The 16,727-nt window shown below is 39.9% G+C and overlaps 1 protein-coding gene across 2 annotated transcripts in view; it reads left to right on the forward strand.

The window, feature by feature from the left end:
- Window positions 1-16,727, forward strand: part of PHF21B (PHD finger protein 21B) — a 167,663-nt gene that overhangs the window by 116,284 nt on the left and 34,652 nt on the right. For both annotated transcript variants that reach the window (XM_075112645.1, XM_075112655.1), the window contains exon 5: window positions 10,108-10,200. In XM_075112645.1, coding sequence (XP_074968746.1) covers window positions 10,108-10,200 — 93 coding nt within the window. The remainder of the gene's footprint in view (window positions 1-10,107; window positions 10,201-16,727) is intronic.

Below are 16,727 nucleotides of genomic sequence, written 5' to 3' on the forward strand. Positions count from 1 at the left end.
TTGTTGGATACTTTCCTAAGCTAATTCAACTAACAGAAAACTTTCTTTATCCTGGTTAGCAAGCTGAATTAGCTCAGCTCAGGGCTTGACAAAAGGGACTGTGTGGCGGTGAGCAATTAGATCGTCTCAGGCTGTCACTTCCCTCATGTTTTCCAGTCCTTCAGAGTGACTGAAGAGTGTGTAATAAAAACTCAGAGCAAGAACTGCAGAAGCAGCTCTGAGCCCAATGGGTGCTAATGTGGAATGATTTGGAAGATAATCTTAATTTTTCAGTAGGTGCTAATAGGCTTCATGGGCCATTCTGATAGGTGAGGATTCCTAAATCACTAAGGAATGATGGTTATTTCCTCCTTTATTTTTCCTCCCCCTGCCTTCTCTTTCCATACCCTAATCCTCATGTCCTGCAACTGGGGTAGAGCAGTACTACTTTAGCAGCTGCTGGTGCTCTGTTGAAGGTTTTCACTCATGCTTGAACTCACTTGAGGGAGAGGCTAGAAACTGCTTTGTGTGACACGCTGTGCATGCATTTTTCCCTTTACTCAGAAATTTTTCCACAGACTGTGAACAGAGAATAAGTAATTTGAAGACATTAGTCAGTAAAACCAACATTAACCTGCAACAGTTTAGTAGTTAAACAGCAAATCTTTTATGAATCAGCTGAGCAAGAGACTATAGGTGTGATCGCGGCTGCTGAGTGGTGTTGTTGCAACTCAGTGAGACCATATTCATTTGTGCAGTAGGTGAAGACTTAATTAATTGAATATGATTTCTGAAAAAAGCTTCAAATCATGGAATAGGTATATGCATGCTAATGCAGTTCACATAGACAAACTTTTTTTTTTTTCTCAGAAATTTAGAGTGTGATCTAATGACTGTGGAAAAAATCCTGTGTCCTTTGATGAAAATAACGGTGCCTTTAAAAAAAATAACTAACCAGTAAATAATGTGATGGAAGCTTTGTTTAAGAACAGGTGTTTGGCCCAGCTACCTGTCCTCTTGCATGAGTAACCAGTGGGATTTCTGAACCAGGGAATCTCATGAACATCGTGTTTTCCCTTTGCCAGAATACATACCCACAGTGTGTTCAAACAGAGTTTGTATTTCTGAGTTTACCCAGATGGGAATGTGCAAGTGGCAAGAAGTAGAGACAGTGGTCTGAAAAGTCTGAGAGCTGTGGTAAAGCAGGGATAAATTACATGGTGCTCTGAAAAGCCTAAGAGCCACAGTAAAAGCAGAAAATTCTTTGCTTTATCTCTGCGTATGATCCTCTGATACCCTCATGAGCTTTGATACCGCTGTGGGTTTCCTTGCAGATGAGTGGGGTTGAAAGGGATGAGTATGAATACCTCAGCAGCATTAAGAATTTGGTAACACCCTGGTTTTCAAAGCAGGTTTGGAATTTAAGGTGGTACCTTGCCTCCTGCTGGTTGTTGCTACCCCGGTACTGGGCCTTGTAACGGGCAGTGAGAGCAGTTGTAGGCTGTTTCAGTGCAAAAGCATGTGGCGTAGGTTTGAGTCATTGTTAATTGGCTATAATGAGGGTTGGTTTAAAGGGTATTTTTAGTGCCCAAAGAAAGGATGGTTTCAAAAATACTGATATTCTAAAAAAGCAACAGGACTTGTTATGTTTCTCATTGTCTACTTCATGACAATAATAAATGTGCATACAAGAGCGTGATTAATGAATTCTGAGAAAAGAAGTGGGGAAGACAAACACTTTTAAAAGCTGGAGAAGGAATCTTTAAATTTCTATGAAGTTCCAATTAAATCACTATTTACACAAAATATGTAAGTGCAGCGTCTTTGGGGTACAATCTGAGTGTGAAACTGAAATATGCCATTATTCCACCAGATTATTAGAAATACCACACTCAGTGATTGCATCATATTTTGAAAATGAAGAGCAATGTCCACAGGTTTTTAGAGAAGTTCAGTCTAGAAGGAAAGAAAAAATATATATGCATACATGTCTTGCAGAAGCCTCAAAGTTATATCAAGTGCACAGTGCTTTTACTGGTGGGCTATATGGAAAAATAATGTCATTCAGATGTTTAGGTTAGCTAGAGAACAACAACTATCCTACATTATTGAGGTAAGACGCAGCAAGTTTTAAGTCAAATGAACTTGGAGGTTGCATATAGTGCTTGGCATTTATATAAAGCAAGCTCAAGGTTGAATGCAGCATTCAAGTTGTAAAATGGATGTAGAATGGGTAAAAAAACCCTGCAATTACTTCAGTGACGATCCATTCAGGTTAAGAATTTTCATCTTTGCTGTTGCCATAGCAATCTGTTCCCCTGTCACTACCACATTAAAAATCCATTCTGTAAAACTGTTGTTGCCAATATTGAACACATAACAGACAAAAACATTTTTTAATAGCTTAGGTGTCTTATTTGCAACACGAAGAAGACCTAGATCTTAGAGAGATGCATATGTACTTTAAAAAGAAAAAGATTAGTGTTTCTATAATACATTGTAGGAACACAATATTTGTGCTGCAGTATTGATGTCAGTATAAAATAGTTTGCAAATAATACAGCAATGCAGTGTCAGTTGAACTCAAATAATTGAACTGTTCTGCTAAGATATAACAAACCCATATGTTCCTAAGTTAAGTATTTATTTTGGTAACATGCTGTAATGAAAGGCTCTTGAAACTATGTGGCTTTTTAACCTTCTGTTACTCATTGAGTCTGATTCTCTTCAGTGATTTACTTCAGTGGTTTTATCTGTACTGGTGTAATTCTGGAATGGAAGGAGAGTTGTGTCCCCTAACAGTTTTATGTCTGTGATCTAATCCTAAACTGCTCACGTACCCAGGCTCAACAATGACTTTGTACAGATAATTACAGGAACAGCTCCTTAAGCATTTGTTAGTACATCCAAATGAGGGGGGGAGAAAGGAATTTGTAAGTCAAAGCAAATATAGCAATGGTCTGACAAACATATTTACCCAAACTGAGTAAAACATTAATATCTTTCAATAGAGATACATATCTATATATCTGTCTGTCTGTCTATCTATCTATTCATTCAGGTCTGAAATGGAGAAATTTGCTAAAATCACAAACGTGCATAAGTCATGGATTTAAAAACTCAGGCATTGACTAAAGAAGTCATAACTTAATAGCAGGAAACTGAACTTGTGGCCCTTAGTCTGATCATCGACAATGTAAATCTCGTCCCCGCTTCTGCCTCAGCATCCTTTTATCCTCTAACCATCTCTAGCCTTCATCCTTTGAATTCTTATTCTCTGTCCATACCATCCTTCTTTGTTTCACTTTTTATGTCTTCTGCTTGCTACTGTCCCCACAGTTCTATGCCTCAGTTGTCTTTGAGAGCCTTGATCTAGAGATGGTGTTGATTTAATGCAGGAGAAGCACAGGAGGAGAAAATATAGCAAATAGTTGCAATGCTATTGGGTATTAATAGAAGAATTGAGGGTGAAAAGTGATTTTCTTTTTAACTGCGCTTGGCAATATCTTCTAAATTTTTCATTTTGTTTTATTTATTTCTTTTCTGTTATTCTTATCATTATTATTTACTTGGTGAGTAAACTGACCACTGAAAAAGATTATTTCGTTTGCATCTCTTCACTTGTTTTTGCAATTCGAAATGTGACCCTTCGGGGCATGCTACTGGATGACACTTACCCAGCAACTGAGATTGCAGGTCACCTACACAGTGGGCCTGCTGTGGTTCCTGTCCGAGGGCATCTGTGGATTACTCAAGCAAAAGCGGTGTCCCTGACATGCCACGTACCTGTCTGCTCTGTATAGGTCACTGAAGACAGGAGTTTGGAAGTGGTTTATGTTGCAGCCATATGCATTCATTAACCATTAGCTCCTACAGTGGGTGATGCAGTGGCTGAGGTTCCTGTTCCAGTCCAGGGCTGGGGCTGGGGCTGGGGCTTGAGATAGGAGTTAGCAAGGGGTCATGAGCTCCCAGATGCTTGCCTGGGATAAATGAGTGCTGCTGGGTGTAAAGTTTAGTAAAATAGACAGTAGGAAATACACCTGATGAATTCGTTTTTATCTGAGAAAAAAAAATCTCAGTATAAAGTTAGTAAATCTAGCTTAAATGCATACAATCGAATCTTAGGCATACTGAAAGTTGGCTCTTCACTTTCCCCTGTCACTGCACATTTCAGCGCTCCCTCTGCATTGTAGGTGTTTCAGGGGGTCACCAGAAACGCCTAAGTAGACTTAGATAGAGGACAGATTTGGAGTTATCTTTGACTTTTATGGACCTTTTTTATTAAAATGCTTAGAGCTGTAAATGTAGAAATAAGAAACTCATTTATCTTGACAAAAGTGCTGCCATAAACTATTCAGCACTCATAAAATAACCTTTTAAATTATTGTTTCTGCTGGTATCGATAAATTCATACAAAGTGCTTAAAGGTCAGGCATTGCCAGAAAAATGTCTTTTCAGCTTGTTAATTAAAGGTTTATAAGAATGTGCACCAGCTTGCTCTTTGGACAAATTGAAAAATAGGAAGAGGAAGAAAAAAAGGCCCACATGGATGGAAATGATAGTGTGGAATTAGTGAGTGAGGAGCCTTTGATTCACCAGGCTCACATGGCAAGCCCAGACAGTTTGTGAGTGAAAACAGGTGGCACTATTAACAGGAGGAAAAAAAGGTTATTTCCCTTTTTTGGGGGGAGGGGTGGGGGTGGTATCTTGGTTATTCACCTCTTGCAGCTCATGGGCTTGAGCTGAGGACCCAGCTAGAACTGAAGTATTAAGGTGAGTGTGAGCAATGTTTGTCCTGTTAGAGCTTGAGTCATGGGGAGTTTGTCCAGTTCTCAATGCCTGGCCAAGAACATCAGATAAGGACGTTTACTTCTTTATTTGCCAGGCAAGTGGTTTTATCTGCTTGTTTCTTTACCGCTTAAACTAGAACAAAGCAGTGTTCTGAAATACACTGAAAAACGTACGCAGAGCCAAACTGTCCAACCATCCATTCTAGCACCTGCACCTCCTTCATTGCGGAGATCGCAATGGTGATTCACCTCTTTTGCCCATCATCATGGAGACATCCTGGTCTGATCATTAAAAACTGACGTAAAAATTAGGTGACTCAGATGTGACTCTACATCAACAGATGAGATGAGGTTAATCAATCACATGGACGACACACTAAAAGTAAAAAGCCTGGCTTGCATTTCCACCTGCACAAGAGTCTAGCCCTGACAACACTATTTTACCTCTAAATCTTGATTTTTTTCATCACTAAAATGGAGACAATAACACTGACCTAGGTGAAGTACCCTGAGATAACAGATGAAATGTGTTACAGGAAAAGTACAGAGGTTTCTGTCATAGAATTCTGCTGATACCACAGCTTGAACTATTTATTGCCCAAGCTGGGAAACAATAACAAAACAATGTAAATATTGAAAAGTGAAATAGATTCTTAGATATCTCTCTGTCTGAACATACTATAGTGCTATTATTAATGTGAGGTTAAAGTTTTGAATTTTCCCTTGGCCATATGATTTTTTATACTGAGATTGTTTTCTTGAATAGTAAATAACAGAACCTTACTACAAAACCATTCGTAAACAGGAGGCTACATCTTTGTCACTGAAAATTTCATAACCTGAGAATGCCATAATTTGTTTTTGTTCTCTCGAGATGGCTGCAGAACTCCTGCTTCAGGAAAATAAACCTGACGAATTTTTTGAGAGTGCAGGTGACAGAACTAATGATAGTTCGTTTCTCTGATACCCACAGACGATTCATCCTGGCTTTGTCTTTGAGTGAGGCTAACAGAACAGTGCTGAGTAGTTTTATGGTGGTTCTTGTTTCTTCTCTCATTCCCATTCCTTTTAGCCTAATCGTTCGGTGTTTTGAAACATAAAACAGAATTGGCCCAACAATGCACCCAGGGGCTGAGATGAGCTCCCTCTTCACAGGACAGAGGCATTCTGTTCCAGACAGGTTCCAGACGGGGTTGGTTTGTTGTTTTTTTTCCTTGTGTTTGATATTTGAAGTAGTACAAGAAAAGAGATTTGTTGGCTAGACATGGAGTTTTGTGCATCCTACCAATTGATAACTGTGTCTTATCTAACTTCTGAGTAATTTGGTTCTTACCATTATAGTCAATTCCCAATTTTACTTGATGTCAGCATTCTGTATTTTAACACATGGTATTCTGTTGGCCAGCTTAAGAATCCTTGCAAATCCTCGTGTACTTGTTGGAACAGGAATATCAGGATGTGTGTTTTCAAGGCTGGAGGTAGCATATGTAAAAATGACAAGAGGTGCTGCTACACTTTAAGCATGACCTTCCAGAAGGAAGAAATTCTTGTTTTAACTTTTTGTAGAGGGTATATGTGCAGCCCAGGAGAAGTTGTGGTGCTCCTGCTGCTTCCAGGGAAAATCAGACTTCACTGCATTGTGAAAGAACTCTCATTCTATATATAAGCAGTGTTGGGATGGAGGGAAAATGTAGGTCATACTTGTGATAAACTGAAAGTTTATCTTTATCTAGAGGAACTGAAAGTTCCTCTAGAGTGGGTTGGAAAGTTCACTTTGGTATTCACCTTAAAAAGCAAATAACTGGGCTGAATGAATTTTAGTTCATGCTAATATCAAGCAGGAAGCTGTGATATGTCTAATAAGTGGCAATAGCAGCAGGTGGCAGCTCAAGTTCTCCTTCTCCAAAGGCTGCAGGAGTTCATCACGTCGTCCTTCCCAATGTGTGAGGCTGTGATACGGTAGGCAGGGCAAAGAAGTAATTAATTCACATAGTTTATGGTATCCATCCCATTGTTTTACTCCATGTGTCACACTATAAGGATAACTGCGGTGGAAATACCCCGTTCTGTTCCTCACTCTGCTGCCAATACTTTACTCCTGCAGGAAGGTATAACTTAGTTGTTCTGGCGTCCATGGGGTGGAAGTGCTGCTTTCTCCGCCCCCCACCCTCTGCCCTTGGCTCAAGACAGAATTTTAATGGAGTATATTTTTCCATGGATAGTCCAGGGTACTGATAATCCACGAGTACTCAGGAAAAATTGTCTTGCATGTTTATGACTGTACCATTCTCCTTGTTGTTTAACTCAGGCAAATCTCATGCAAATTTTAATCTTTGCTGAATATATAACATCACACCCCCAAATGTCTTCAAGAGGAGTAGCAGAGTTAAAAATATAAACTCTGTAGGACAAGTTTATTAAAAATATTCTGCATGAAAATGCATGGTATTCTTATCAAACGCTGTAGTTCAAATGAAAGAGTGTTACCCCTCTGTTGTTGAGGTCTGAGAAGAACATATCATCATGGACCTGACACAGTTTCACTTTCCTTGAGCTGATTACATTATAGTTTCCTTTATATTGACAAATTCCATTACCAGATTGGGGTAATATTAGCATACTTTATCTTACTGGCTGGGATCTGATACTTTTGTTTTGGGGGAAGTTAAATTTAGAGATACTCGAATCTATTTTACTTTCCTTATTAGCTATTTCTAGCAGCCTGATAAGTTTTTGTGATCAGTGACTAAGTCTCTCTTGCTGTTGTAATCACAGTCATCTGCTTGCTTATATTGTCATGTCATCCCAACAGCAATTAAGAAATGTTAGATAGAAGTTATAAAACCTTGCCTTAAGAATATTGGCCAGTTAACCAAAATATGAAAATATCAGGGGTGAAAGAATAAAAGAGGTTGAAGGGGAAAAGTTAGCTATCTTCTTTAGACCTATGGCCCAATCTTAAATTTATGAGCTATCTGTCCTTTTTAGTTGAGAAAATAAAGTACAAGTTATTTGGAACATCTCAGATGCAATGTTTTAGGAGCCTCTGTGGGTGAGGCTTGATAAAGACGTGCCATTCAAACCATCTATAACAGAATGCATAAATGTACATCTATAGATAACTGAATCAGTATAGATAGACAAAAAGTCAGCAAAGGATTGGAGCTAAACAGACACAGAGATTTTTAGGTGGGGGGAAACTTGTGTGTACTTGACTGTATTACAGAAACATAATTTACTTACTCTTGGTATCCTACTGTATTCATAAGGGTTAAAGATAATACTGGGTTAAGAAGTATCAATTCTCCATCTACAAAGTAAACTTTATGTAGAATGCAGCAATATATTTGCTGATAGAAGGAGCTACCTCAAATACCTTACGCTGGGTGGTATCGAAAGGCATTTAAAGAATAATGCAGTTATCAGGCACAGTCAACATGGGTTCACAAAAGGAAAGTCCTGTTTAACTAATTTGATATCCTTCTATGATAAGATCATGATAAGGTCACCTGCCTAGTGGATGAAGGGAAGGTGGTAGTTTTTCTGATTTTAGTAAGGCTTTTTATACTGTCTCTCACAGCATCCTTCTGGACAAGTTGCCCAGCTGTGAGATGAGCACGTTCACAGTGTGCTGGGTGATAAACTGGCTGAAGGGCAGAGTTCAAAGGATTGTAGTGAATGGGGCTACATCTGGCTGGCAACCAGTCACCAGTGGTGTTCCTCACGGTTCAATTCTAGGGTCAGTCCTTTTCAATGTATTTATCAACAATCTGGATGCAGGGGTTGCAGATGATATGAAACTGGGAGGTGCTGTTGACTCTCTTGAGGGACAGGAGGCCTTGCAGAGGGGTCTAGATAAATTGGAGTACTGGGCTGTGGTTAAGGGGATGAAATTTAACAAGTTGAAACAGCAGATACTGCACCTATGACAGAGTAATGCCGGGCACAAGCATAAAGTGGGAGAGGAGTGGCTGGAGAGCAGCCGTGCAGAAAGGGATCTGGAGGGTGCTGGTCAACAGCAGGCTCAATATGAGTTAGCAGTGAGCCTTGACAGCCAAGAGGGCAAACCGCATCCTGGGGTGCATCAAGCACAGTGTAACCAGCTGGTCAAAAGAGGTGATTATCCCACTGTATTCAGCGTCGGTGCAGCCTCACCTTGAATACTGTGTGCAGTTCTGGGCCCCACAAATTAAGGATATGAAGGTCCTTGAGTGCATCCAGAGGAGGGCAAAAAAGCTGATGGAAGGGCTGGAAGGAATGTCCTATAAGGAGCAGCAAAGGACTCCTGGCTTGTCTAGTTTGGAGAAAAAGAGGCTGAGGAGTGACCTCATTGCTCTCTACAGCTTCCTGAGGAGGGGAATTGCAGAGGGAGGTGCTCATCTCTTTTCCCTGGTGTCCAGTGATAGGATGCGTGGGAATGGTTCAAAACTGTGCCAGTGGAGATTTAGACTGGACATTAGGAAGAATTTATTTACCAAGAAGGTGGTCAAACACTAGAACAGGCTTCCTAGAGAGGTGCTCAATGCCTCATGCCTGTCAGTGTTTAAGAGGGATTTGGACAATGCCATTAACAACATGCTTTAACTTTTGGTCAGCCCTGAATTGGTCCAGCAGTTGGACTAGGTGAGTGTTGTAGGTCCCTTCCAACTAAAATGGTCTATTCTATGCTATTCTATCTTAAATAAGCTTTGAATAAATTCTTTATACAACTAAGAAAAGGGTGAGTAGAGAAAATATATGTGGATAGTAATAGCTGCTGTGTTGGCCCAGATGGATGTTGTCTTAGTTGAATGCTGTGTTACAGTGTGCTGTAGTAGATTTATAGGTAGCTCTCAGTTTTAATAATTCAGTATTTACTGTTTACTAAGACACAGTGAACTTCTCTTGTGACCCTGGCTACAGTGAAATGCATCATCTTACCAATGCACATTTTGAAGTTTCACTGTGGTGCATTTTGCCTTTCTTTAGATCTCTTTTCAAAACAAGCTAGTGCCTAGTCAGCCTTCAGCCATGGCAGCACACTTGTATTTTCTTTGTGCACCAAAAAAAAACTGCACAACAATGCGATGTATTCTTTGGACTCAGAATTACCGAATGCTCTAAGGAGAAAATAGGATTTAACTAACAGTGCTTTGCAGAGAAGGTTGAAGAGAAGGAAGAGTCTCTGTCTCTTTAGGCAGAAGAGAGCTTCAAATGGACTGATGTATTATACCCTTCTGTCATAAGTTGGAAAGACACAAACAAAGAGCTGGAAGGAGAACCACTGGGTTGGGCAGATTCTACCTGGGGAAGCTGTGCAAGTGTTTTAAGCTGTGTTCAACTGTTTTTCTTCCAACAGACTTTGGGAACTATCACTGCAGTGCCCATTAAGGTTCCTCAGGTCAGCTCCTTGCAGAGGTTGGCAGGACAAGGACCAGCAGTGCTACCTCAGGTACAAAATACAGTTCCAAAGGGGGGTTTCTGTTGTTTTATATGTATTCTACTCTGTTCCTGTCTGGTGCCCAGGCTTGGGTTGGTCAGCACACTCATTTTGCTGAATAAAGACTCACTTTCTGTGAGTTGAACAGCAGAATTGTGATTTTCTCCAATTCCTGAAAAAAAAGTTAAGTCAGTTTTCTTCTGGGAGCATACTGTTACCACAATGAAAATCTATTAAAAAAATCTTGTAGATTCATTGTGGAGGAACAAAGTTCATATGGTGAAATGTAAATGTATGCTTTATAAGATGAATCACAAATCACAGAAGTAAAAATCTGCAATTCTGTAATTAAAAAAAATGGTTGAAGTATTAATCTTTCTGTTCGAGATTTAGCCTCACACTTCTTTTACGAACTTATTTCCCTTATCCTTGCCTATCCCGGTATAAAGTTTTGGCCCAACTAACCCAGGTGCCAGACTGAGGCAAGATTGGCTGGGTAGGACTGAAAGGGGAGTTACACTCGCATATTTTAAAAATCTTCTCAAATTGTGTTTTCTTTTCTGAAGATCCATCACTGTTTCCCTAACCATACACTTCATTCCCCATTCGAACCCTCTTTCACAAAATTTTAAATGTAATTTTCAACAAGCGTTTTGCCGCAGTTCTATGGTTTGCTTTTCAGATTCATGATTATTAAGTATAAACATATTTCTCCCTATGTGGCCCTTAGAGGTCTATTTCTCACATGTGAATGCTTTTCTAGCATTGAAGTCAATGCTGGGTCTTCCTATTGTCCCTTTATTTTTTTCCTAATATTGTCTTAGTGGCAGAATCTAGTAGAAGATCTGTAAGATAAATCTGCCTGGAGGAAGGAGTATTTCCAAGATAAAGTTCTTAAATTCTCTCTTTAAATTACATTTTGTGGAAGGTGAAGTTGTGAACGTAAAGGAAGGTTATAGTTTTCTTATCAAGTTCAAGGCTTTGCTTTTCAGTTGTTCTTACAGCATAATAACACATTGATTTCTGCCATTTTAGGGTGTCAAAGATGAGCAGATTGCTCCTGAAAATAGATGAGGTTCAAGAGCAGCTGAAAGACCTGTAACAGGGGCTTAAATTATCATGAAGGTTATGTTTCAGCAATGACGATGGCATTGCAAATGCTGTACTTAGAGAAGCATCAATGTTCTATACTTTTGTTAAGTAGAAAAATTTTCATTCAGTGTTAGATTCAATTTTTAAGAATTGGAAAAACTGGAGGAAGTTGATTTCCTCAACTTTCTGAAAAGAACACATGTCCTTTCTGTCTTGCTGTTTAGCTCATGGCAATATTTTTCTTTGTATTTCACTTTGTTTCACTCCTTTCTTAGCACAGCCTTCAATTTCAGACCTGTTTATGCAAACATACTTAATAATAGTGAAACACCAACCCTTTCTCAGCAGCCCTAAGCCATAGTTCACTAAATTTTCTATCTATAGATAGCATGGGAAATAACCACATATCAATCTCATTTCTGTCAAAACTAAAAATGAAGTAGGCAGCTGTATGTAAGACCACGTTATCAGAGGTACATCTTATGTTCTCAGTTTTTTCTGGCTTTATCACAGCTCAATACCTTCTTCTTCCACGACAGCCTGCCCCATTAACAGGCTGTGTTCTCCTTTGTAGTTCATCATGGTCTATATGTTCCTCTCCCACTCAAATATTATAGAGAAGTTTAAAATGTCCATATTGTTTCCTAGTGGGGGACTCCGTCCACCCATCAAAGCTTTCTGCTTGATGTCTTAAGAGACCTAAGTTTTAATCTGCAAGTGGAAAGTTTGGCTTCTAACTAAATAGTCAAATGCCTTCAAAATATATTTAATATAGCAATAAATCAGTGTGTTGTCAAGCTGTCATTCCCCAGATACAGCTTCATACAGGTGATCTGGGAGGCCGCTGTAAGTGACCTGCAGCACTGTATCACTGTGAAAGCTCTCCTTCGTAGTAACTGTAGGTGGGTGCATGAGTCCATAGTCTTCTCTGGCAAATTTTGAGGGTCAATAGGAATCTGTGGTCCAGAAAAACAGGAAACTTCAGATAGAAATATAAAAATGGCAGGAAGCAAGGCCATGTAATACCACAAAGGTATTATGGTAAAGAACATCTCGTGCCTCTTCTCCCTCATAGCTCTGAGAAAACAAGCACCAAATTAGAAATTATTTTGGAAATTAAAAGGCATATAGTATCTTCCAGTAGGAGCTGGAAAATGTGCAGAATTAAATCCTGTCACCACCCACATCCTCTCAGCTATTATGCTTCATACTTAGTTACTGAGCAGGCTGGTTACTAGCCTCCTTTTGTACCCCCCGGGTGACAGGCATGGCTCCTGTACCTTGCTCTGAGTTAGTGGCACAGTCCTACCATTCTAGGACTGACTTTCTGAGAGGCAGCTTTGCCACCATCTCCCAAACATGCTAACAAGCAGGGTCCAACTGAGTTTGGCATCTGCTAAAACCTTTACTTTGGGTGCCTGTGTAGCAGCAAATGAAAGGGACAGCTTTTTCTAAACAAAACAATATTCATCACTCCTCTACCAAGAAATCCATAGTATTTCACACAAAGCATTAAGGCAGTACAATGTCTGTACTCATGCATGTTAGCTGTAGCTGAAACTTGTTCTGCGAGGTATTGCACCCTCCCCAACCTCCATCTCCGCAACATCTAGCTTTAACAGTGAATTGTGTAGGGCCCTAATAGCAATGAAACCGTAGCTGCAAAGGCATCAATAAGCCCACCTGCTTATTGTGTAGGCATGTGTAGGGATAAATGTTGCCAGGCTGGCGGGAAAGAAACAGGGGACTCCTCCATTTAAGGGCCCCTCATCACATCTAAGAGAGTTTTATATTTTTTTATGCTTTCATTCTCCTCATCTAGACAGCCTCTTTTGATTTACCTCTCTGCCATCAAGCAGGTAAACACCACACAAGTAAACTGAGGCACTTAACAATACTTATGTAAAATAATACATACAGCTTTCTCATTTTGCACATTTGTACAGAGAGTTGTCGTTTGTTTTGTTCATTTGAATGGGTTTATGATATGGCCCCCTGGGAGCTCATCCATATGAGGAATGAAGTTTCAAAATCTGCACACCCACAAATGGCAGCAAAATCCCATCACTTAGTGCAGAACAGCTATTAAATGGTGAGCAAACAAACATTAATTACAAGTTCATTCCATAATACAAACAATATTTCTTTAGGCATTCATTATTTGCCAAAACAAGCCTTTTTGGCAGACCTTTTTTTTTTTTTTTTTTTTTTTTTTTTTTTTACAGAATATGAAGTTATTTTTGCTTTCAGCAAATAAATAAAATTTCTGCTATGAGCTCTGATGTTTGGGAAGTTAATTCCAGTTAGTCTTTCTCTTCTTACTTTGGCCTTTGAGGTTTCCAGATGGGTGAGGTGTTTTGAAACTGCAGACTCTTCACCGCACTCTGAGAAGCAAATCTGGAGGTCCTCTACTCAAACACATGGGTGATGCACTCTCTTACTCTTGAGCAGTTCCTCTGCTTTATGGCACCCATCAACTGTAAGGAGGGAGTGGCCTTATGTCAGGTTGGGACACTGATTTCCAACTGCAGTGCAGACAAGCTGGCTATTTTGAATTGTTTTACATAAAAAATTCACACCACAGCCACCTGAAGGCACGTGGGAGATCTTATTTTCAGTTAGTTGAATGGAAGACTTTAAATCAAACTGTGAAGGTATTAAAATAAACTTCCCATTTTGTTGTCAGTAATTTGGGCCCAATCCAATTCTTGTTCAAATTAATGGAGAGACTGTGATGATTTGAATAGCAATTAAATCAGATTATACAGCCATTTCCCTGACCTATTTTTCTAGTCCTGGCTGAAGGCAGGGCTTGCGACGGCTTTGCTCATGACACTGCTGATCTGAGTAGAGCAGAGATGCCTGCAGTGGAGTTAACACGCAGGTTAGTGGTGAAAAGAAACAGGTATGCATAACGGCTTTAGATGAAATGTGCATGTTTCTCAATTGAACCTAACCAGTTCTGCTGTCAAGGGCTGCTTATTTTGTGTCTTCTGTAGTGATTTTAATATGCATAATTCAGTAGGGTCTGAATTTGGTCACTGGGCTTCAGGCTGCTTTGGGACAGGGGCTGTTTTGTTTCCGTTTGTTTGTTCATCGCAGAGTACCATGTGAGCTCAGCCAGAGACTGTGGTCTCTAGATGTTCCCAAAACTTAAACGCACGTTCCCCTTTTTAAAATCACTTGTCATAGTTCTCGTGATCGCAGTTCCACTGATAGCTGCTGCTTCTCTTCACGTGTGTACCAAAACCAACCACTACTCCTGGCTTCCCCGGTGATAGGGCTTCTGGGAGATTTCTTGAAATGAAAACTCCTATAGACAGAATCCAAGTTGTGTGATGCCACTGCGTACTGTAGAAAAAATGTCTTAACAGATTGGTCTGTGGCAAAGCCTCTCTCTCTTGCATCATAAGTCTAAAAAAGAAACCCCCACATTATTTTTTAGTGTAATGTGTTAAGAGTGTGTATAGCCATTAGAAAGTGGAAAAATATTACTAAATGCAAGTCAGCCTTTTTTGAAACTAGAGAAGAAGCTAGCAGATATACATGTTTGTATAAAAAGTTACACAGAATTGTGCAGTGGAGAGACAAGAACACTTTATTGTTTGTTTGAGTAAGGAATAATTGAATTGGGTAAAGTCATTATTACAATGTCAGAGGAGAAAAGGACTATAATCTCTTAAGAGATGTCATCATGCACCTTTCTGGTATATAACCCTCAGGGCTTCCAGGGGGATGTGTTGGAATGCTAGTGGAGGAGGAGAGAGATAATCTAATTCAAGGTAACTTAATCAGCATGGTATATAACCAAGCTAAGGGTTTTGCAACAGTATTTAATATTCATTGACTGTATGCATGCAGAAAACAGAAACTAAACTGCGTTTTCAAAAGAAAGGTTTGCAGAGGCCTGGCTGAAAATGTAGCCCTTAATAAATATAGTTGTTAATCTGTTTAATTCTACATAAGCTTTTATACTGTGCTTGTCACTGTATTTGAAGCACCTTCCGGTAATGTGTTAAGCACAAAGATTAACAGCTGTTGTAAGCTATTTCTTCTCTCATCCTTTCCCTTTGAGAAGAACTGTGTGCAGCTAAGAGTTCTGGTTAGCATTCCTTTTTATCAGTTTGCTTATTTTTAATAGACATGCTACTATTAATTGTATGCCACTCTATGTTTCTGTCAGAGGAGTTTAAGATAGAAAATGTTTATTGTAGAAAGTGATGAGGTTTGTGCACTTAATTCATAGAGAAGAAAGTTGAGGTGTCTGCCTCTATGAGCATCAGTCTTGCCGTAGAGACTCCCTGCACCAGAGACATGTGGCCACCTTGGCCTTTCATACTAAGTCTTTACTGGGAGAGCTTTGAAAATTGGGATGCAAACATGGTACTTCATTGAAAAGTGTGTGGGAATCTCAGTTATGCACTAGTGGGTAGATTTGATAGGTAGCCTGTGTTGCTGAGAGAGGCATGGGCTTACTGGAGCATCTCAAGTGCTCCATGGTATGTATTTTACACTGCTGTAGTGCAGCCAAGACAGATGAAGGTATGACTAAAGTGGTGCGATAAGAACTGTTCCTTGTGGATGGTGGTATGCCAGAGGTTGGCAGTGACAAGAAATCCAGTCTTCTGCAGAACGAACAAAGATGAACGCATATGGTATATCAAGGGGAACTACACCCAGATGCAAATTTTCCAAAGTACTGCCCTCTGTTACCTCTCGCTTTCTGAGTTGCAGTGTCAGTTATCTCTTCTTAATGAGAGATCTGATCCAGTGTCGTGGGGAGGGAGAAGCAGAATGGCCTGTTACTGACGCTTAAAACCTTCAGATCTAATCAGTGTTGTGAACATTTTGAAAAGGACCTCCGTGGAAGTCAGATCCCCATGACAGTCTGCATGTAGAAGCCTGAAGTATCTATACAACCCTGAGGAAAGATTCAAGCCTTTTTAACACTTGACCTTTTTCCCAGGCGAAAATGCTGATGTTTCTCCACATCAAATGCTGCTTTGCAGAGTATGGGGAAGATAAGAAAAGGTATCCCCTCTCTCCACTGGCGCCATTTGCATCCATGCGAAGGATGTGGCTTCAGATCCATGTCTGGCTTGGATCTGGACTGTGCTGTGTCTCTTGAGCCTCTGTGCCAGTTGTACAAGCTTGTCGTAGGCCTCTAGCTGAATGACAGATGGATAGGAAGGTTTTCTCTGTCTGCAGTACCTCAGCAGAGGCTTGGAGGAATTCACTGAATTGCTTCCTGTCCCTAAAACCTTCATTTTCATCTCCTGATGTCTGAGCTTTTTGTGTGCTTCTGTCTTGCTCAGGCTATTAGCAGACAGAATCTATTTTTTGTCATTATTTTTATTATTATTTTGTCTTTCAAGATTTTTTTATTTTGGCTAGTAAATGAGTTGAGGCTGCTCAAATCATTATAATGCACCGCTGCTGTTGTCTAG

The sequence above is a fragment of the Phalacrocorax aristotelis genome, chromosome 1 (genome assembly GCF_949628215.1).
Source record: "Phalacrocorax aristotelis chromosome 1, bGulAri2.1, whole genome shotgun sequence".
NCBI lineage: Eukaryota > Metazoa > Chordata > Aves > Suliformes > Phalacrocoracidae > Phalacrocorax > Phalacrocorax aristotelis.